Here is a 23,150-nt window from a genome sequence, read left to right on the forward strand (position 1 = left end):
TCATCTCCCACCCCCAATCCTGTCAGCTAAGGATGGAGGTAATTTAAAGCTTGGTAAATCTGGATTTAAGACAATAAGATTCCAAGGTACACAACTACCTCCGGAGACTTGATTACAGCTAAATTCCTGGAATTTTTTTTTGCTCCTCCCCCATCTGTTGGAATGTCCACAGCTTTTTAAGACATAGACCAGAAAAAAAAAAAAAAAAATACAGTGAAGCCAGAATTAAAACAGTAATTTAAGGTAGCAAGGTTCCTATTTTGTTTCACTTTATAATATTCAATAACCTCAAAATCACAACCTTGAAAATGTGCTCTCTCACTTAGTAGGGAAGACAAACAATGACATTGCTACTACACTTATTTATCAAAAACTAATAAAGTTCTTAAATCTAAGGTAGGGAATATATGAATATTCCCTTCAGTAAAGTAAGATGTGTTCACAAATGAGAAAAAAAAAAAAAAAAAAAAAAAAACCCTTATGAGAAATCAATTATATATTACCTAAAAAGGATTAAATCATCTCTACTAATATTACTCTTAGAAAGTATTGCATTTTTACCCTAAAATGCTTTCCAAAGTACTTTCAAAACCTGGTTCTGCCTGTTGGAGCTCCAGCATCCCCGCTTCCAGATTCCGAGTCAGAGCAAGTCCATTCATGTGTGCCTTTGACTGTTCAACAATCGAAGGAAGAAGCATGACTACACAGGTGTCCTGCCACTTAGGATAACCAGGCATTTGGACTGTATCAATCCACTTTCACTAGAGAGGCCCGACACATCAATTACATTCACATCTGCTAACTTGCTCTATGCCTGACCGGGAGCCAACCCTCAAAGAGCTCATGCCTCATGGGAGGAGAGACACACACTTCTCACCATAATAAAAGACGGCCTGAGATGGGTCGTGAAGGTGTAAATGACACACAGTTGAATCACAGAGGAGGGAATGATTATCTAGCTGTGGGTGTAGTGATGAGCTGGGCTGAAGACAGATGAGCAGAAAGGAGGAGGAGGATGTGAATTCCTAGCAAGTATGTGACATTTCCGGAGAAAGGCTATAGTCTAGGGTGGTCTTTGGTGACCCACCGTATTCTCCCCACCTGATTCAGCTCACAGTGGAGATGCAGGGAGGGCTTCAGGGCAAGAAAGGGACATTTTGTATTAATGGCACTTTGTATTAACTTGTATTAATGGTGAAGACAACCAGATCCTTTCAGAAGTACACCTTTTGTATTGGTGTGAAAGATGAATTCCAGAGAGAAGGGACAGGAAGTGGGGGTCGGATTTAAAGGGTAAGGAAATTGTCAGGGCAAGAGATTGCATGAGAGCCTGAACCCAGAAGGAAGGGGCTGGAGGAGGAGCCTGAAAAGACAGGAGCGCTGGAAAATAGAAGACAGTTTGGTGTGTGCCTTAGGGGCATCTTTCATGATTTCCCAGTTATACACACGGCAGAAGCTCTTGAATAAGGAAAAGGAAATACGTAATATGAAATACCTTGCAGCCCCAATTCCAAAGATATTACTGCTGGTGAAGAGAGATCTATAAGCAGCCTCTTAGGATTTTATAATATTTTATCCCTATGATTCACAGGAAAATCCAGTCAGTAAAATCAATAATGGAAAAAAGAAATACCCATTTCATGTATTTTCAAATGTTTTGTCACCTGGAAGGGGTACAGTAGTTTGTAAAAGTAACAATGAATATTTTACCTCGTAAGTACTGGAATGGAGGTTATTGCTTTGGCATGGCACAAATAAAAAGAATTTAAGAATGTATTTGGGCATGACACAATGAGTAAGAATATGTAGGTCCAATCGCTACATGCACAAAAGGAACCAGCCATGGAGACAAAGGAAATGCAGGCGAAAGAGGAAAAACACTGTGATGCCAACAAATAACAGAAAACTAAAATTTGCACACAACTAACAGCCACTTACAAACACTGAAGGATAGCAGAAAAAAGCAAGCATATAGCCACGAAAACACTTTCAAAGTTTAAATGTGCTGTATCAATGAAAGATGTTATTAAGTAGTGGGATTCACTTCCGAACTCTATCTGGACTATAGATTTAAATGTCCCTCACAGAGTTCCAATATCATTTGTTTCCATAGTGTGGAGAAAAATTATAAGAATTAGCAATATTTGTCCATTTTTCTTGTCCAATTCCAATGTACAAGGATCCACTGTTAATATTAGCTGCCCCCAGGAAAGAAAATGGTACTGGGGAAGAATAGGACCTCTAAATGTTCGCTGTAAGTATTTCTGTGTTATTCAATTTCTTCCCAATGTGTAGGCTTCGGATGCTACTCATATAATGAAAAATGCATTTTAAAAAATAAACAAGTCAACTATTTTATTCCTATGAAACATTATTATGAATTGGTATTGAATCTAAAACCTACTGTGCTTCATGCCTTAAAGACAAAAATAATTAAATGCCTAAAAAATTATATATCAGGTCATTGAAAAAGGGAAAACAATGATAATCAGCAAATAAATATTTATTATAATTATCTAATAATTTGAGGGCTGGAGCTTAAAGTTTTCCCAAGTAAATCATGAGTAGTTAAGTAACCAGCAATTCCTGCAAAGCAAAAAAAGGAGTTTTCTTATGAATTTAAAATAAAACATGTATTTCAATGAAAGGGTTATACAATTAAGAAATACAGACACTGTATTCCTTAACTACAATCTTGCAGTTAGTACACAAGAAGCAAATAAAAAAATAACTGGACATACAAATCTGCTACTGTAACAACAAACACTTAAATATCCAGACGCATATAGCTTATGTTGGGTATTTTTAATGGAAATAAATATTTAGCACACACTCCAAGTGACCACTTTTCATACCTGGATTTGCTACATTAATAGCAACAACCCACCAAAGCCTAAAGCTGGATTACTATAACAACAGGACTCTTTTGTGTTTTGGGAGAATATTTATTCTCATTAAGCTCCATATTGAAATATTAGCATACATTTAGCTAACCCTAAGATACACTTTTGAGAGGCAGAAGAAGACTAACCCTGAGGTTAATCTCCATTTACACTTTGGACTTAAACTGAAAACAAAGGGATGATCTTTTGAAAAGATGGGAAATGTTTAATCGGCATTGCTAAACATTGGCACTACTGACATTTGGGGCCAGATGATTATTTTGGTGGGAGGCTGTCCTGTGCATGGTGCGATGTTTAGCTGCATCCCTGGCCTCTACCCACTGGAAGCCTTCTCCCACAGTTCTGACAGCAGAAATGTCTCCAGAAATTAACAAGTATCCTCTGGAGGGTAAAATCACCCCAGTTGAGAATCACTGATAATCCAATGCTGGGACCATAACCAAAAACTTTAGAATTATAGAAAAAGTCAATGCTCATTTTGAAAGCTGGAAACAATTACAACTGATAATACACAATGAGAAGTGAGACCATCACAAAGCATAATGGGCCAGGTGCAGTGGCTCATGTCTGTAATCCCAGCACTTTGGGAGGCTGAGGAGGGCAGATCACCTGAGGTCAGGAGTTTGAGACTAGCCTGGCCAACATGGTGAAACCCCGTCTCTACTAAAAATAAAACTTTAGCCGGGCATAGTGGCATGTGCCTGTAGTCCCAGTTACTCGGGAGGCTGAGGCAGGAGAATGGCGTGAACCCAGGAGGCGGAGCTTGCAGTGAGCTGAGATCCGGCCACAGCACTCCAGCCTGGGCGGCAGAGCGAGACTCTGTCTCAAAAAAAAAAAAAAAAAAAAAAAAAATACTAAGCCACACAAAACACATTTCTCTCCCTAATTACTGGTTTATTTGAATGAGATCTCCATCTAGAACTGCACTTACACCTAGAGAAAAACTACCTCCTGTCACTACAATCACACACAGCTACCCACACATACACACAACCCCTCCATCTGTGTCTTCTGCTGATCATTCATTGGAACTACCAATTAGTTCCTAAGGCAAAGAACGCCCCTCCAAATTCAGTGGTCACCACTCAGGGAATCTGGCTGGATCCCTTCCACACTAATCTGTGAGGTCTTCCAGCTCCGCTTCTACCACGTGTTCTCTGACTTTGATTTTCAAAACATACATTTTCATTAATTTTGTCTTCACATTCAATCTTTGCACTTTTTTGGGGGCAATATTCCTTCTGCAAATTTGCTTAGCATCTAAATCCAAATCTATATATATTTACATGTAGATCCAAATATATGTAGATATAATATTTAGATATAGATCCAAATATATGTAGAAATATATGTTGTATCTACATATATTTGGATCTACATCTAAATATATATAGATTTGAATTTAGATTCTCTATATAAATATAGACGTATATACATATACGTCTATATATAGAGAGATATAGCTCTATATTTGGATCTATATAGAGAGAGATATAGCTACACATACTTGGATTTAGCTTCCAAGAGAATCTATCTCTCTCAATATATAGATATATAGAGATATATCTAAATCTAAATCTCCTATTGCTAATTTCATTTCATTCATTGAAAAATATTGATTGGATGCCTTCTCTGTGCCAGGCATTGCTCTCATTAAGAGTACATCTTGGTATACATCGGTGAATAAGAAATTTCAAAAAGACAAAGATCCCTGACTGATGGGAAAAAGAAAAAAAAAAAGACCAAGGTAAGGAGTCACTGGGAGGATAGGAAGCCTTGCAGGGAGAGAGTGTGATTGGTTCATTCTCCACCCAGAACTTTCCTATTAAAATACCAGGTGACCTGGAAACTCTGCTTCTCCATTTTTCTTATGGGTAGAATGTTAAAACCCAACCTGTCCTATCTGACACTGACTTCTATTGACATTGACTCTCCCCTTATAAGTCCTCACATTTATCCCTTCCTCTTAAACTTTATCACTGTTGCATCTGTCGACATTTTCAGGTGTAATGAAGGATCCTCCTTCTGTATTTTCATGTCCCTGGAACTATTTGCCTACCCACTCTCTCTGACTTTTGACTTCAAATGTCAAAAACCTGTAAAAAGTAGTTTCAAGTACTCAGCAATTTACTACTACCTGGGCTATTTCTACCACTCCAATCAAGTTACCACTATAATTTAATCAACAGTCTGTATTTCACACAGACCCTCCATGCCTGAAACAGTATTTTGACCATTTTTAAGCAATTTTCTCTTATGTTCAAGATACAGTGTACTCTACTTTTGACTTTGCTTCCAGGCAAAAGGAAATAAATGTGCTCTCCAGCACATTAAAAGTACATTTTTGATAAGTCCCAACTTAAATACATAATAAATGTGGGTCTAGAAAGAATGTAAAATATTCAAATAATAAATATGTGAATCTTACAAGATAATTACTATTTACCCTGTAATAAACTTAAACTCCCAGTGGCCTCTGGATTTACCTCAAAAGCTCTGAGTTTGAGAGTAATTTCTTCAAGCAAATGCAGATCTTTGGAAACCAAGACCTTTAGCTCGTTCCACTTTCCTTGCACATCATCAAATTCTTGTTTATATAATTTTTCTACATCAGGATGAACATTTTTCTCCAGAGCCTTTGTTTCTTCTGCAAGTTTATGTAATGTAGGTTTCTGATTCTCAAGGATTTCATCAAGGGCCTGGAAAATGTTTTAAAATATTAAAAATATGCACAACAATGTGTCTGCACAGATAATAGTAAAATGGGCTATATAAAGTCAAAAGTCACTTTAAAATGCATTAGAAAGAATTTTTATCTAAAAAGAACAGTGGGTGGGAGTGTAAATTAGTTCAACCATTGTGGAAGACAGTGTGGTGATTCCTCAAAGACCTAGAACCTAAACCAGAAATACCATATGACCCAGCAATCTTACTGGGTATATACCCAAAGGAATACAAATCATTCTCTTATAAAGATACATGCACACTATGTTCATTGCAGCAAAATTCACAATAGCAAAGACAAGGAATCAACCCAAATGCCCATCAATGATAGACTAGTTAAAGAAAATGTGGTACATATACACCATGGAATACTATGTTGCCATAAAAAGGAACAAGATCATGTCTTTTGCAGGGATATGGATAGAGCTGGAAGCCATTATCCTCAGCAAACTAATGCAGAAACAAACAAAAAAAACCCACAAATACTGCATATTCTCACTTGTAAGTGGGAGCTGAATGGTGAGTGCACATGGACACATGGTGGGGAACAATACACACTGGGGTCTGTTGGGGGGTGGGGTATGGTGGGAGGGAAAGCATCAGGAAGAAGAGCTAATAGATCCTGGGCTTAATACGGAGTGCAACAAACTACCATGACAACACGTTTACCCATGTAACAAACCTGTACATCCTGCACAAGTACCCCTGAACTTAAAATCAAAGTTGGAAATCAAAAAACAAAACAAAACATGAACAACTCATAAAAAATAGGCATAATCATAAAAATTAAAGCTTTTTCTTCATGAGTTGTGTGTGAGCAATACAATGTATTCTCAACACTGAACACCAAGGGAATGGCACAGCAAGTGTGGGCCAAGTGTGCAGTGCTCAATGGCTGCTCTCCTTTCATCTGATAAAATAGTGCAGAGCCATAAAGCTACTCAACTAAATGGCCAGGGAAATATTCCTATTCGATGCAGAAAAAAGTATACATCAACACATCGACTGATAGTCCTCATTTCATTAAAGATATTTTAGCAGATTATGAACAGGTTGAGAACTTTAAGCTAATCACACCAGAAGGAGAAAATATGCTTTTCTTCTATGAAAAAATATTTAACAACTGTATTTTCTTTTATGTGAGGTCAAACTAACCCTTAAATCATACATAAATTTTTGGACCAATGATGAACAAAACTGACCAATTGTTTTTTATCTCTGAAAAACATTTCAAAATATGTAAGAGGAGATATTAGAAGAAACGCTAGAGTTCTAACATGGAAAATATATGTTACCTTTTTTTCTTGCAGGGCCTTCTCCACCTTGGCAGGATCATTAAGGACACTCAGAGATGCCTGGGCCTTATTTTCTGAATCATTTAGCACAACTTTCAGTGTTTTCAATGTTTCCAGATATGCATGCCCAGGTTGGCCCTTCAGTTCTGCTGATTTAAAAATATTTAAGTTGAGAAAATCATGTTAGGAACCCAATATTATTACATAGACCATCATCCTAAATGAATTCCAATACATGGCAAAGGAGACCCCATGATTAAAATGTAAAAGGATCTCTGTTAATAACACAGATCATTCCATTGGCATTTCTGAGAGTCAGACAGTGACTTCATTCCTGCGGATGTTGACATTTGAAAATATTAACTAACCCACTATAATTTTTCTTCATTTCTTCATGATGAAATGTCTCTCTGAAGATGGAACAACAATGTCCCTTTTGTCCCATATAATCTCATCTTCCTTAACAGCTACACAAAGAATAAAAGAAAGCAAAGATCCCGTCAACCAGTCTTGCTGTTAAGCTCTGCCGTGTAGACAAACCCATCTATAGAGTGGAGGAAATTATATGGAAATACTGCCACCATGCTGCCCAGGTACCCTGAGAAATAATGGCCGAACAGCCAGCTGGAACAGTGCCTACCTGAGTTAGTAACATAAAAATCTCGTAGATGTAACACTTGTGTGGAAAGGAAGTGAGTTCTCTTGAAACACAAAGAGGTGAAATCAACTAGCAGCAAAAGTTAAACTGCCTATTGATCCTTGTCAAAAGTAAAAGCATAGTTTGCACCAGTAAGTGGAGAAAGAGGTACCCTCAAAAGATTTACCTCACATAACTGAACTCAAGGAACAAAGACACGCTGCCCCGATGCACTTTCAAAAGAAAGGTAACACAACACATTTGCCTAGCATGTACACATACAGGTACTTCCAGTCATCACACAATCTACAATTGCTGAAGTTAGGCTGGGTTACATGTGGAGCTTTTCAGTGTGCACTACCCAAAATAATAATGCACAATGCAACACAGTTCCTAACTCAAATGGCAGCTAGGAAGTAAACAGTGTAACGTAAGAGGAATGAGCTTTCAAAACCTTTAACAGTGAACCTTCCAAAACCAAGTGTATTCCAAAAGTAAGAACTCTAAAATTTTTCTGAATCTGATAGTGGAATATGATTTCTTTTAAAAGAGACTATGGGACTGCTAAAACTTGAACTATTTTGAGGAAACAGAAGTAAGGGATCATTCATTTTAATCCTCCTAGCAATGATATTAAGTGGCCTCCTCAGCCAAAGGAAGAAATTGCACCTGTTTCTTTAAAAAAATAAAAAAAAACTATTTACAAATCATTACATCCAGGTCAGGTACAATGGCTGACACCTGTTATCCCTGTTATTTTGGGAGGCTAACACCTGTTAATTTGGCTAATACCTGTTATGTTGGGAGGCTGTTAGAACACCTGTTATAATGGCTAACACCTGTTATTCTGGGAGACTGAGGTGGGACGATCACTTGAGCCCAGGAGTTCTAGACCAGCATAAGCAACATAGCTAGACTCCGGCTCTACTAAAAATAAAAAACCAGCCAGGCATGGTGGTGCATGCCTGTAGTCCCAGCTACTCAGTAGGCTGAGGCAGAAGGACCACTGAAGCCCAGGAGGTCAAGACTGCAGCTATGATTGCACCACTGTACTCCAGCCTGGATGACGGAGTGTATCCTACTGACACAATTTTAGAGCACACGAAACTTGTCTATATATTTACAAAAAGGTGTGAATCTGGAAAAGAATCTGAATACAGGAGACTTTAAGACTTTGAACAATACAGGCACAACGGAAAATAGAGAAGGTTGGTGCAAAGCAAGCAAGCGTACTCAAGTTCTAAATGTTGGGAGTCATGTTTAAATTAAGGCAAACTGAGAGAGGAGATATTAAAATCATTGGGTTTACCATTCTCTAGCTGTTGTTGACGATCCTTTAAAGCCTGTTGTACAGCTTGGTAGCGGCCCAGAAAGCCATCGAAGCCCCGCTGGACAAAATCTGGGGCAGAAGGCTGAGACTTCAGGGCCGAGCAGCTTGCACGCGCCATTTCAATTTTGGGGTGGAGGCCAAGAAGATTTGTCAATTCCCGCTAAGGAAGAGAAAATATGGTCACATAACTCACTGAAGATGAACATCCTCACAGGAAGTTAATCAGGGCAGCATTAACTTGAAGTTCATGATACAAGAAGCCCTCCTTAACTCTGGGACTGCACACAGAATTCCTCCACATTCCAGACAGTTGGCTCCTTACCTGACAGGAATCCTTCAAGCTTGGCAAGGACTGCCAGGAAGATTCAGAAACGGAAGTGTGTTTTACCCACTCCTCCTTTGTCTTGATGACCTTTTCAAGCTCATCGAGCTGCTTGAAATAAGCATTTATATCTTCCTGTAGCTGAATTTTTCTTTCCAGATCTTCCAAATGTTGAGATACGTTCTTCCATTCTGATAAAACCTTCTCCAGAACATTTTTTATCTCTTCAGTAGGAAGGCCTTCTATGTAGTCATGAAAAAGAAGCAAACAGTCTATATATTACAAAATGCATCTTGAATTTATTCTAAACATTCTAACATTCAGAATAGTGAGGCAATGTCACATATAATGATCACTTTCTTAAGTCCCTTTTAATACAACAACAAAAATGTATAATGATGCACTTAAAAATAATTACACTTATTTCAATTCCTTGACCAAAGAAGGAAGACATTTTAAAATAATGATTCAGGAGTGGTGCGGCTATTGCAAAGGGCACATCACTGCCTTTTCTGGGTAATATATGTTTCCATCCGTGCCATGCTTCCACTCTGCTAGTTTATCACCTGAGCCACTGAAATAAGATCAACTAGCTTGATCTGCCTAGGCCCCTGACTTCAGAAAGAAGACCCTTTGTCCTAAGAAAAAAAAAAACAGCTGGCAAGAAAAACTAGGAGGCAGCTCAAGTCTTGGTGACCAAAGCACAGTGTCATATAAATTAAGAAATGAATGGCAAGAATGCCTTATGCTGGATAGCAACCTGGTGAGTGCAGGAATATTAAGCCAGCAGCCAGGCTCTAGAAGCATCACAAGCCCATTGGAGACCATGCACATAAATAAGCAAATACCAAAAGACTGAGGCAGCAATAAGATGATCTACTTTATGTAGAGGACTATGTGCTTGCAAACGAAGCAGGGCATTCCCGATAAGTCCTGCTCTTGCAAACGAAGCAGGGCATTCCTCCCCTGCAAACAGGGAGGACAAAGGAGCCAGTTGCAAATAGCAGACCCTGGGGGCTTGTTTATATGTAAACATATTGGAAATCCAGAAAGTCAGGGAAAGGTCAGAAAAACAACAATGTGTCTTGTGACTTGGTAACATTCCACAAACGATGGTATAAAATAAAGCGGAGCCTGTCGTTCGGAGTGGCCGCCATGTTTCTCTTGTCTTGTGTTGTCTTGTGTGTTCATTCCTTTGTTCAGGAAACACGCAGACCCCAACAACTTTAGAAAAACATCAAGGAAAACAATGCCACCACTTTTATTACTGAAATCTTATCATTTTATTTGTCCGATATTTTTGAAAATTAGAGAATGTTCCTAAAAATAATAAAGTTATATATGATAACAGATTTTATCATAGTCCTTCCCTTAATCTAAAATACCTTCAAATCCTCTAAAATGACTATGAAAAAGTATGGGAAATCTTCAAAAGAATCTTTCTATTGAGAGGAGAACATGCGTACTGAAAGGATGGCTTCACATTTTTACTGAGTAGGAAGGCAATAAACAATCCTGGTTTATAAACATATATAATCAAAATCCAGGATAATGAGAGTTTGAACTAAAAAAAAAAAAATGGCATAAAAACAAAAAGTCATGTATGATCCACAGACAATGAAACTTTGAAAATTTTATAATACACTGTGTCCACTAAAAATTATAAATGAGGGCATATCATGCTGTAATTTGAATGTGTCACCTATGTCAATTGCAGAAGCTCACTGTTCACCACCATCTCTCAGGTAAGAGAATATGAGACAAAAACAAAGCATTCACACCACAAGCCATGCTGCATTATCCCTGTTAATGGGGAGAGTATACAAAATAAATCACCATTTTCCTAACAATCTGAACAATGGAGATATGGGTTGTGCCTCTACCGCATCATTTCTATCCTAGTTAGGCAAAGGAATAGTAACACCAGCCACATCATCTTTATGTTGGACAATTTATACTAATCCAGGAAGAAAATTAAGTTGGTAAATAAAATTTCTGAGATGGAAAATTATCACTACTCATCTAGAAAACTGGAAAGAGGAGCTCACTTCAAGAACAAGGGCAGTTAAAACAACTTCAGGTATTTTTTCACTGACAAAGTCTTATAAGCCATTCATTTTGCCTCTTTAAACTGATTTTAAACATCTGAATCTCCCCGTCTCTAATCCTGAGATATTGCTGGTTACAGTGATGTCCAGTAATGATTCAAACACAATTTACATCTGATAAAAGGAAAACTGCCATTGTCTTTTAAAATAGTTGTTTTACTCCCAGAGATCCAGAGTTTAAAATTTTCTATTTCTATAAAACACAGAGTTCTTAGACAATGACCAGTCAAAAGGCAAAATCAACAGCATATCACTTTATTAATTATCCAAAAGAGAGAAAATAGAACACATTCCTGCCACTTAGTCTCACTTGACTTTATACTTCTCAGTCTATCACTATTGGAATCAAGGGAAATATTTATAAAACATAGAAACTTCACCAAACTTCATGGGCTTATATGCTTAGGCAACCACAATGGGTATCAACTCATAAAGCCATGTTATCCAGAGGCCCAACTACTGTATTTTATTAGATGAGAATCTCTAGGAACAAGATAAGCTAAACAAAGAAAACCAAGTATATCAGCTGTGAAAGTCAAATGAAGCACATTATTTTATTTTAATTATTTTTATTTATTTATTTATTTATTGTTATTCATTTATTTATTTATTTTTGAGACAGAGTCTTGCTCTGTCACCAGGATGGAGTGTAGCAGTGCAATCTCAGCTCATTGCAACCTCCAACTCCCTGGTTCAAGCGATTCTCCTGCCTCAGCCTCCTGAGTAGCTGAGATCACAGGCACGCGCCACCATGTCCAGCTAATTTTTGTATTTTTAGTAGAGACGGGGTTTCACCATGTTGGCCAGGATGGTGTTGATCTCCTGACCACATGATCCACCCACCTCAGCCTCCCAAAGTGCTGGGATTACAGGCATGAGCCACTGCGCCCAGCCTCACGCTATTTTATTTTCTAAAAACATTTTTATGCTCGATGACATATCTCAAAACTTACCTAAAATGCATTAGGCAGGAAAGACCTGGAACTGGTTTCAGAAAAACAGTGACGTGATTATTCAAACATGGGTTCTACTGAAGAATTTGACATGCCTCCCTAACTGAACTGGAACATACAGAGTTTATTCAGTTCAGCTCCTCCATTTCTCAGCTTCCTACTGTTATCCTAAAAAAATTTTTTTAAACAGATGCATCTTTAAAACAAAAAAGAATTAGGGTCCTCTAAGGAATGCATTTCTAATTCCACCAATGCTTGAAAAAAAATTGATATAATACAAAATATAAAATGTTTCCTATGAAATTGGACAAGTATATATTAGGTGACAAAAGCCCCATGTCATCTATTCTCCAGTGTTGCCTTTGGCCTTTTGCAAGTAGCACCTTCATGTGAATTCAATGTCCAGAATGTGTCTGTTTAGGACCCGTTTATGGTAAAATTTTTATGGACCAAAGCCTACAGTCAGCTAATAAACTAATAGCGGATAAACTAATAGCTAAGAGTCAGCTAATAAACTCCCTCACTTTCCAGACACCAAGGTAAAGAAACGCAAGGGTTTCAAGACTTTCCCAAGGATAAGAAACTAGAAAAGGACAGGACAATCCAAGTTCGCCCATTCCCCCAATCACTGTTATTCTCACTGTAACATCACCTTGCACCAACTTCTCACCTACATCAAGTCTCCCCCATCTTCATAATTCTGCCACACTGCTGAAAACCTGACAGAAATGGGAGTAAATTCAGTGCACAGATTCAATAAGTTATCCCATATTCACATCAGATAAAGTCAGAGTCACTTGCTGAGGTAGAAGTAAAAAAATCTATGCTTGTAAAGGAAATAAATTCAACATCCAATGCATTATAATTATTGAATGAACCAGCATCTCAAGGGAAGTTATCATCTGTTTGTGTCTCTGGATCTCTTTAAGTAAATACTGGAAAGAGAAACCTCCAAGTGGGATGTCCACAGGCAGGACAACTAAGACAGTTTGCTAGAATGGACTTTGAAAGAAAGTATTAAATACTATTCTGTTTAATTTATTTAAAGAAGAAATTAACCTTTATTAATAATATATAGATTGACAATACATTTGCATAATTTCAAAATAAATGGACATACACTGTCCACATGGTTTACATTCCATATTTTGTGTGTATGTGTATATATCTATATATGTTTGTGTTTGTATATGTGTTTGTATACATATGTTTGTGTGTGTGTGTGTGTATACACATCCAGTATGCCTACTAAATAAACATATTTGTTAAAGGCTGGAAGCAAAATAATCTAAGATCAAAACAACATGAACAGTTGTTTTCTGGAGGGAGGAAGGTGACTAACCCAAAAGAGAACTTTCTGGAAAGGTGGACATTTTCTACATAGTGATGTGTGTGTGTAGGTTACACAGGTATATCTATTTGTCAAAACAGCACAGCTAAGTCATGTATTTCAATGTAAGTAAATTTATGTCCAAGAAAACTGTAAAAACAGTAATACTTGAGAGGCTGAGGAACGAGTAAAGGTATAGATAATTCATGAACGGCAGAATTGTCAATTATTGAACTAGGTAACTGATACAAGGAAGTTCATTATAGTATTCTATTTGCTTTTATGTAGTTATATTTTCCATAACAAAAAGTCAAACAATAAAAAATTAAACGCTACTGCTTTGAAGACTCTTGTCAAACTAATATTCCTAATTCTATATAGATATCTGTACAAGTGCCAAGGAGAGCTGCAGCAGCCTTCCAAAGTGCTAACCATTATTAGACCAAGGGACACGGAATGCAAGAAATGTCTTTCAGCATTTCTCTAGAACAAAGAGAGATTCACATGCAAAACTGCACAGCAAGAATATTAATTTTTAGCTTATTCTAAGTCACTGGGAGCTACAGCCAAAAAAAAAAAAAAAAAAAAGTCTTGGGCACAGTTAAAAATTTCATATACAAGTAACACCTTATCAAACTTAACTGTAAAAATACTGTAGTAAATAAATATAGTAAATATAATGCATTAAACATTATCAAAAATCAAATACTCTTGATGAATTTAATATAACTTCATTTCCCAAATGTTGCCAAATAAAGTTTTCTTTTGCTACACCCCTGCAAAACAAATTCCCAATATATAAACCCAAAGGATACAGTTTTAAAATCTACTATGCTAGTAGGTTTTAACTGTTCTGCTAAGGTATCAGGGTGTCCAGCCCCGACCCCATATAAAATCAGAAAAACTTTGCTTTTATCTGTTCTTTTACAATCAGCTTCAGAATAAAATTTCATTTTTTAAAAGATTCTACTGCCTAAAAACATTTTTGAAAACATTTATCTAGCCAAAAGAGGATCAGAATGTTAAAGCAAAACATTTAATAGGGCAAACTATAATATTATTCGATGCCACCATCTGAAAAATATGGGGAAAAAAAATCAAGGATTTTACCTTTTCCCATTTGCTCCACAAGGATTTGTCCCATTTGGTTTAATTCATCTGCTCTGGGGATTCTTTCTCTCTGTTCTTTTTCTAATGCCTGCAAATGAAGTCCCAACATAAGAATATTGCAAACTTTCTTCTCAATATAATGTTGCTGTTTTAAATCTTTAGATTTAATGTCCCTCCTACACTCTTTTTAAATCTGAAAAGGTAAATTCAAACAGTAATCACAGCAACTAAAAGACACTGGTTTCTTTTATGAGAAAAAAAAAGTACATGATAATTATAAGCTCCTATCAGAAGGAAATAATTAAAATTATGTTTTAGATCTAGTATATCTATTTACATACATACCCTGAGTTCACCATGCCATAAAAATAATGATTTGAGTCAAAAGAATTGAATGTGTTATGACAGAGGTTGCTGAACAAAAATTAACTAACAAGCAAAAGAATAGGCGGGCATGGTGGCTCACACTTGTAACCCCACACTTTGGAAGGCTGAGCGGGGTGGATCACTGGAGGTCAGGAGTTTGACACCAGCCTGGCCAACATGGTGAAACCCCATCTTTACTAAAAATACAAAAATTAGCAAAGCATGGTGGTGCATGCCTATAATCCCAGCTGCTTGGGAGGCTTAGGCATGAGAATTGCTTGAACCCAGGAGGCAGAGATTGCAGTGAGCCAAGATCGCACCACTGCACTCCAGCCTGGGCAACAGAGCAAAACTCCCATTTCAAAAGAAAGAAAACAGGAAAAATGGATACAAATATTTTGAGGCTCAGCATTATTTGTTTGCATTATATTAAGTCCAGGGTTTAATGTAAACTTCAAGCACAATCATATTTCATACATAATTTTTAAATAATTAAAATAGAAGATATGCTTTAGAACCCAAACCAAAGCATTTTTTTTTTTCCTTTGAGGCAGTTTCTCACTCTGTCACCCAGGCTGGAGTGCAGTGGCACAATCATGGCTCACTGCAGCCTCAACCTCCTGGGCTCAAGGGATCCTACCACCTCAGCCTCCAGAGTAGTTGGAGTTATAAGTGTAAGCTCACGCTCCACTAATTTTTTTTTTTTTTTTTTTTACTTTTTGTAGAGACGGGGGTCTCCCTATGTTGCCCAGGCTGGTCTGAAACTCCTGGGCTCAAGCAATCCTCCCTCCTTGTGCTGGAATTACAAGCGTGAGCCATGGCAAGCCCAGCCCACATTCTGTTCCTTATGTTTGCGAAATGCTTCTTAATTTCATTTATTTATCTCTATAGTTTGATATTCCCAAGACAAAATTCTTTACAGAACTAGTAAGAATGAAGCAAGTAAAATCAACTATACATGCACAAACACAAGTATATGTGCACACAACTCAGTATTTGAATTTTTCTCCCATTCCTCCACCCCCAACTGATATTTATATATTAACTATTCAAATAGTATCCATCATAACAAAATCAAAACTTCTGAGCAACCCGTATTACTTCAACCAGACAATCCAGAGAAGAATCCCAATTCTAAATTCTTTACATGTAAGTGCTATCAAATAAATTCAGCTATCCTACTTTGATTTTCACAACGTTTATTGTGACTAGGTAGAACAACCTTCTTATAGTCAAAGATCAAGGAATATTAGCAAGAGATTCTAAGAAACACCATTTACTTTTGTCTAACTAAGGATCAATGTAAAAGTCACCATCAAACTCGAGAAAAAGGCAATTGTCTCCTTTTTACAAGTAGATTTTTTGCTTCCTCTTAAGATGGCAGGAGACTAGACTATAGATTCTCCACCCAGGTAATTCATCTGTTGGACCAAGATACTCCTTCACTAAATAATAATAAGAAGAAGAAGAATACGTTGATCTTTCCTCAGTTTGCAAGAAAAATAGGGGATTAGAATAATGCTGAAATTTTCTTTGTTTTATATATTTTTTTCCAAATCTTTGGCATCTGTTACTACTCATCTGAAACAAAATAAATGAACTTCTAGATAAATATTAAATGAAACACAAAGGAACGCCAATCATGCCTTACATACTTTATCCTCCCAAATATAGTAACAGCTTCTGCCAGTAAAATTGTTCTGGGTCACAGGATAGACTTTAATTTATCAATATTTTGTGGAACTTGTTCCATGAAGATCACTGTTACTACTAAATTTTCTGCCACCTGAATATCTTTTAGAATTGGGTGGTCAGTGATCATTAAAATCATCTATCCATCTTTCAGAACTGTGAGAAGCATATGAAATGATGTAACACAGGCCCCACTTCTGGCTTTCCCAACTCTCTGTGCAGAGAGGGCTCTGATAAAGTTGCTCCCTGAACAACCAACATCCCCATTCCCCCTGCCCACCCACAATCATCACACTCCGCTTCCATGAGCCACAAGAGCTTTACCAAGTGCTGAATAAAAAGGGTGCAATGGAAAATTATCTTCAATTTCTAAGCCCTCACAGGCAGACATATAAACGGGCAGACATATAAACAAACAACAGCATAAATGCAAGAAGGGCTTTCATCGAGACATGGCCAAAGCCACATGAAGTCAAAAGATTAATCACTGAACTCTTTCTAGTGAGGTTAAGGGAAGCCTCCTGCAGTGGGGACATTGCAACCACACAGAAAGGTGGGTCATTCTGGATAAAGAAAACAGCTCCCTGTGCTTGGTGTGCCCTAAGCCCTCTTGCAAGTTCGAGCTCAGACCACCTCGCCCTCTGGACTTTGTGATTGCAGGGAGACACCCGCAATCCCAGCCTCATCTCAATTCCCATTTCACCCACTACTTTCCAATTTAAACCTTAGATATTTATGCACATCTTGTTTCTAAAATATCCTCCAAACTCTTTAAAAATAAAACTCCACTGTTGATACAAAAACCATTGCAGACTTACACCAGGTGCCCAAATAGTTACTGCAGTAATGTGTAGGAGACGTATGAGCACCAAGGACAAAAAAGTTCTACAAGCTCCCATCACACTCTTCAGAAACACATATAAGCATGGAAAGCGGCAAGGCTAAGATCCCACACCTTTTAATTGTATTTATTTTTTACAACTTTAAAGAAAATATATTGAAGACACTTTTTGATTTAAAATAGTCTGTTGTATTCTGAAGGCAAAACATCTTCAGCATAACGTTAATATAAAGTCATAAATTATTAGATACCAGATTAAGGGTGATCTAAACTAACTAAAAAGTAGTACAACTAACTGGATCACCATAAGAAGTGCTCCTCACTGTACATCTCCATGATTGACAAAGATGAAAACAAAACCCTCCTCCAAATAGGGATCTGATGACAGCTAGCATGAATGGATTCAAAATTCACTACAATGCACTACAAGCTATCTTCTGCCTACATTTATTTTACAGGAGGCTTTTGAATTCCATAATGTCTTTATTCCAGCAGAAAATCCAGCATGATGAATTATTTTTGCACTAGGATATATGTGGTTTATGTTTTTTACCTTCAACTTCTTTTTCATTTCAGAAGTGTCTTGCATCTTCATATACTCTTTTATCTCTGTGGTCTGAATGGCAGGTTTTGATTTCAAAATCCAGTTCAACAGCTCGGCACTTACAGCATCAAACCTGTTTGAAGATTCAGAGGTGACCATTTGTCATGTTTTCTTCTATTGTTTTACTTGACTCCAGAAAGAGCAACCCAAATGCTCATCAGTAATAATTTTTATCACTCCCACAAAAACAGCAACCCATAAATAGGGTAACCATGCAAAATAAGATAATATATTTCCAATTAAAAGTATGAAAAAAGTAATAATATTATAGGGTTAATAAATAATTGAAGAAAATAATTAAATAATTTGTTGTTGCTGTTGTTTTTTCGAGACGGAGTCTTGCCCTTTCACCCAGGCTTGAGTGCAATGGCATCTTGGCTCACTGCAACCTCTGCCTCCCAGGTTCAAACGATTCTTCTGCCTCAGCCTCCTGAGTAGCTAGGATTACAGGTGCCCGCCACCACGCCCAGCTAATTTTTGTATTTTTAGTAGAGACAGAGTTTCACCATATTGGCCAGGTTGACCTCATGATCCACCTGCCTTGGCCTCCCAAAGTGCTGTGATTACAGTCATGACCCACCATGCCTGGCCTTAAATAACAATTTTTAAAATTTTATATATTAAAACAATGTTTACCTTTACAAAGAATCACTTGTATTTTTATAAATGCTTGTAGATAATAAAAACCAGATTTGGTTAGATCATCAGCAAAGAACAAGTACAGACATTCCTAAGGTTAATATCTTCTTTTGTTCAATATGTAATGATTGAGCCTTACTAAATGTCAGGCATTGGGTTGGACTCTTGATATGAAAGTGAACCAGATAAAAATCTCGGCTCCCAAGGAGCTTCTAGTCTAGTAAGCAATGGAACGTAACAGGCAATAACAAAAGAATTTGCTAGGTGCTAATTCCAGGAATTCACAGGAGTGGCTTCTAATCCAATCGGGGCACAGATGGCTTCCTAGAGGAGAACGACAGCATTATACTGAGGAATTTCCCTTGGCAAGGGAAAGCAAACAAAGGGAAGATCACATCTTGCAAACTGCAAGTATTAGTTAGGCGTGTCTAGAATAATGAGTACTGAACTCACAAGGGAGGGACAATTGATGATGTGGCCAAGAATCACATGGACTAGCTACAGGAAGGCCCTGCAGGATGTATTAAGGAGTTTGGACTTAACCCAAAGGCAGCTGAGAGCTTAGGAAGAGTCCTATGCATGCAACTGACATGATTCTATTTATCCTTTACTGTTCACCAAGGAGAAGGCATTAAAGAGAGACAAGAGCCGAGAATAGGCTGTGAAGCAACAGGAGTCACAATTAAGATAGTAACAGTGGGAGGGAAGACGAAAGGACAGGTTTGACAGGTGTTGAGAAGGTTGGTCAAAACCACAGCAAGGAGGAACAAGACGAGCCACAATCACTGATGGCTGGCCCTCTACCCGGTCCCTTTCTAAGTGTTTTATGTCTATTATTAACTCAAGGAATCCTCACCAGCATCCTATGAAGTATACACTATTATTATCCCCTTTAGAGATGAAGGCACTGTACTCACAGAGGTTTTCAATAACTGTCCCATGTCACAAAGCTAACAAAGGGTGAGGCTGAGATTCAAACCAAGACTGTCTGTCTTCTTAACTAGTACCCCCCCCCCCCCCCACAGAGCTTCTTGGTACGTTAAGCAGTGGCACAAGTCATTACTGCTGATTCTTGTGAGAAACTTTGCTTAAAATGTTTCTGGTGAATTATGAATATTTTATCTTTTCATCAAGGTAGATTTTCCCTGTAATATGTGAGGGATTTTGTGATGCTCTAGATAAATAACTGGGGTCAAGGTATTGCTCAAACAGGGATACGTTCCTCCTGTCATCTTAACAGCAGCTTTCTATTTAATCTTTCAGAGAAGAGACGGTCATCTAAAAATCACACATTTACAATGACCTTGGAGACTCAGTCAGCATCTGCTTTGAATACAGGCAAGAGTGATGCAATGATCGCAGGTCACAGGAACAGGTATCTACATTCTAGGAAATGACTGTCCCACTGTGCCCTGAGCTGGTAAAAACCACCACCACAGCAGCACCAAGGGAAGAGAAGTGGAAATGAGCCGCCATTTTTTAAGCATATATTTTAAACTAGGCACTGCATTAAGCAGTCATCTAAGGCCCTCGATTATTGGGGTAGTCCATTTTAAGGCAAACTAACAGTGGTTTCCAGAGCATACAGAAGATATAAAAGGGTCTGGAAACCATTTTAATAGGAATGGTTAAGGATCCTCTGTATTTTACGACAATAAAAACTGGGATATAAAAGGCTGAGGAGGTCACATACTGAAAAAGGCTATGTGGCTCTCCCTATCATTCCAAAAGAGCTAGCACATGTAGGTAGACTTAGAGGCGGCAGAATTTGAGCATGAAAATGACCTTTCTATAATAATGAGATTTAACTGTAATGAATGGATGTATTCAAGCCTCTATTCATCCAAGAATTCACTGAAGGAATGTCTGCATCAGTCAAGTGGTGGAGTCGATAACTGGAGTCCTCGCAGCTGGTTGCCCACACAACAGACACACTCTCTCCATAACTCTTCCTTGCAGTTGGAGTCCCCAAAACACAACTACAGAGACTCAAAAGGCCAGATAGTTTCAACTTCCCATGCACCAGGGGATCAGGGAGAGCAGGACAGGAGTCTGCTAAGAAGACAAGGTTAAGGGTAAAAGCCTTAGAATGACAAGAATGACAAGAGACTGCAGATGAAGGGTTGCTGAACCACACCCTTCCATTAAAACAGAATTTCCCTACCTCCGGAAGTTTTGTAATATGGGATTACCAATGATCACATTGTTTAAGATACTTTGGGCATGGTATTCTGTTTCTTACAGCACAAAGTACCCTATACAATACAGTCATGTTTAAGATTTCACAGTTACGTAGTCTAGTCTTCGACAACCTTCTGTGCTTCCAAATGCACAAAGTCAGTATTGGAGAGATACACTGCCAGATACATCTGGCAGATAATATCCACTGAGGAAATGTGAGATCTATGCTAATATTAACATTAGAAGCATCTTTTTCCTGTGCTGTCTTGGCTCCAAAAGTAAAGGTTCCACAACTGCTGCTTGCAACTCAGAGATACACTGGTCCTACAAGGAGATGCTATTAGGAGGCAGAAACATAGCCTTATTATCAAAATAAAAACCATCTGATAACACTGGAATGTTGCCTTCTTAACAAAAGCTAAGTTGGAGAAACGTATAATTTTTATTCAGGCCCAAAATAATTGCCCATTTACCCAAGCATAGGATTCTACTGTAAGAGGGAGAGAATAACAGTACTACTCTGCTTTGAGGATTACCTGCTGTAGTTCATGTCAGGTACAGTACCTGCACACAGTAGAGTTGAATAGAATAGCTGACATCAGTAAAAGCTCAATATATGTCAGCTGTGATTATTCTTCTTCAAGAGATCCTGAGTTTTCTTTTGAATCAATAAGACTAAAAGAAATATTTTATGACAAAGATGGATCTTTAAGCCAAATATAAAGAATATGTTAATCTGACAAAGAAATTAATAAAGGAAACAACAAAACATGAAAACGAATAAGGGAGAAAGGGGAGAAAAAAGGACACTAGAAATGAATTATTTCCCTGAATTAAGGATTTTTTTAATGGTGAGAGGAGGAAATAGATCCACCAAGAATACGGATGTCTACCTAAAGCAAAACTGTCGAGTTGTGAACAGTGAAAGAAAGAATAAAAAGACAGTCATGGACAATCATATCCTTCCAAGGAGAATGACGAGAAAGGAAGAAAGAAAGGTTCGATCACAGAGTTCTCCCAATTGAACATAGGATAAATAAAATTATCCAAGTAGATGCTTAGCTGGTGCCAAGTAGAATATCCAGAAGACAGGGGCGGTGGGTGGTTCAGTAGTTGACTTTTCATAATAATGATAATTATTATGTCTAGACTTGCCTATGATTAATGATTAGTATGAAATAGGCACCAAGTAGAAAATACAGTATGTACAATATTGGGTTTGAACAATTACTCTATCTCTTCTCACTTTTTCTTAGCTTCAATATCCACATGGATCTGTCTCTTCTTTGGGGGAGGAGGAGGAGGCAGTTCTTGCTTAGATTTTTTTGTAGTTGCCTGTTCTCTTACATGAACAGTCTCCAAAAGGTCCTTCTGAGGAATCTGAGACATCCCCAGCTTTGCTACAGCCTGAGTCACCTGAAATAAAAGCCATCCAAAATTCCAATTTTTATAGCAACTTCATTGAGATATAATTCACATGCTATAAAATTTTCTTTGAAATATATAATGGTTATTAGTATATTTATACAGTTGTATAATCATCCTCACACTCTGTCTCCAGAACATTTTATCACTCCCAAAAAGAAATCCCATACCCATAAACCATCACTCTCCATTCCCCACTTCCACCAGTGGCAACCATGCATCTACTTTCTGTCTCTGTGGGTTTTCCCCTTGTGGACATTTCCTGTGAATGGAATCATAGTGCATATAATCTTGTGATTGGCTTCTTCTACTTAGCATAGTGTTTTCAAGGTTCATCTATGTTGTAGCATGTGTAAATACTTCATTCTTTTGTATTATCAGATAATATTGAATCGTATGGATACACCCCATTTTGTTTATCCATTCATCTGTGTATGGATATTTGAGTTGTTCCACTTTTTGGCTATTATAAATAATGCTGCTAAGAACATCTGTCTACAAACCAATGTTTTACGTTTGACTAATTCATTAAAATATTTTTAAGATGAATAAGATTACTTAAGATTTAAGATGTTAAAATTATTTATTGGCTAAGTGTAATCAGTTACTATGAATTAAATTACAGGATATTAAGAGAATCTATTAAAACTTACTTTAGAAAACTGAAGGCAATTTTCACATGTCAATTTT

At 37.5% G+C, this 23,150-nt stretch overlaps 1 protein-coding gene across 1 annotated transcript in view; it reads right to left on the minus strand.

Moving 5' to 3' along the window:
* Positions 1-23,150, minus strand: part of UTRN (utrophin) — a 603,735-nt gene that overhangs the window by 421,712 nt on the left and 158,873 nt on the right. Inside the window, 7 exon segments of the mRNA XM_030928184.1 lie at positions 5,390-5,602; positions 6,923-7,068; positions 8,869-9,049; positions 9,212-9,453; positions 14,713-14,800; positions 18,165-18,288; positions 22,282-22,451. Coding sequence (XP_030784044.1) covers positions 5,390-5,602; positions 6,923-7,068; positions 8,869-9,049; positions 9,212-9,453; positions 14,713-14,800; positions 18,165-18,288; positions 22,282-22,451 — 1,164 coding nt within the window.

The sequence above is a fragment of the Rhinopithecus roxellana genome, chromosome 4 (assembly GCF_007565055.1).
Source record: "Rhinopithecus roxellana isolate Shanxi Qingling chromosome 4, ASM756505v1, whole genome shotgun sequence".
Taxonomy (NCBI): domain Eukaryota; kingdom Metazoa; phylum Chordata; class Mammalia; order Primates; family Cercopithecidae; genus Rhinopithecus; species Rhinopithecus roxellana.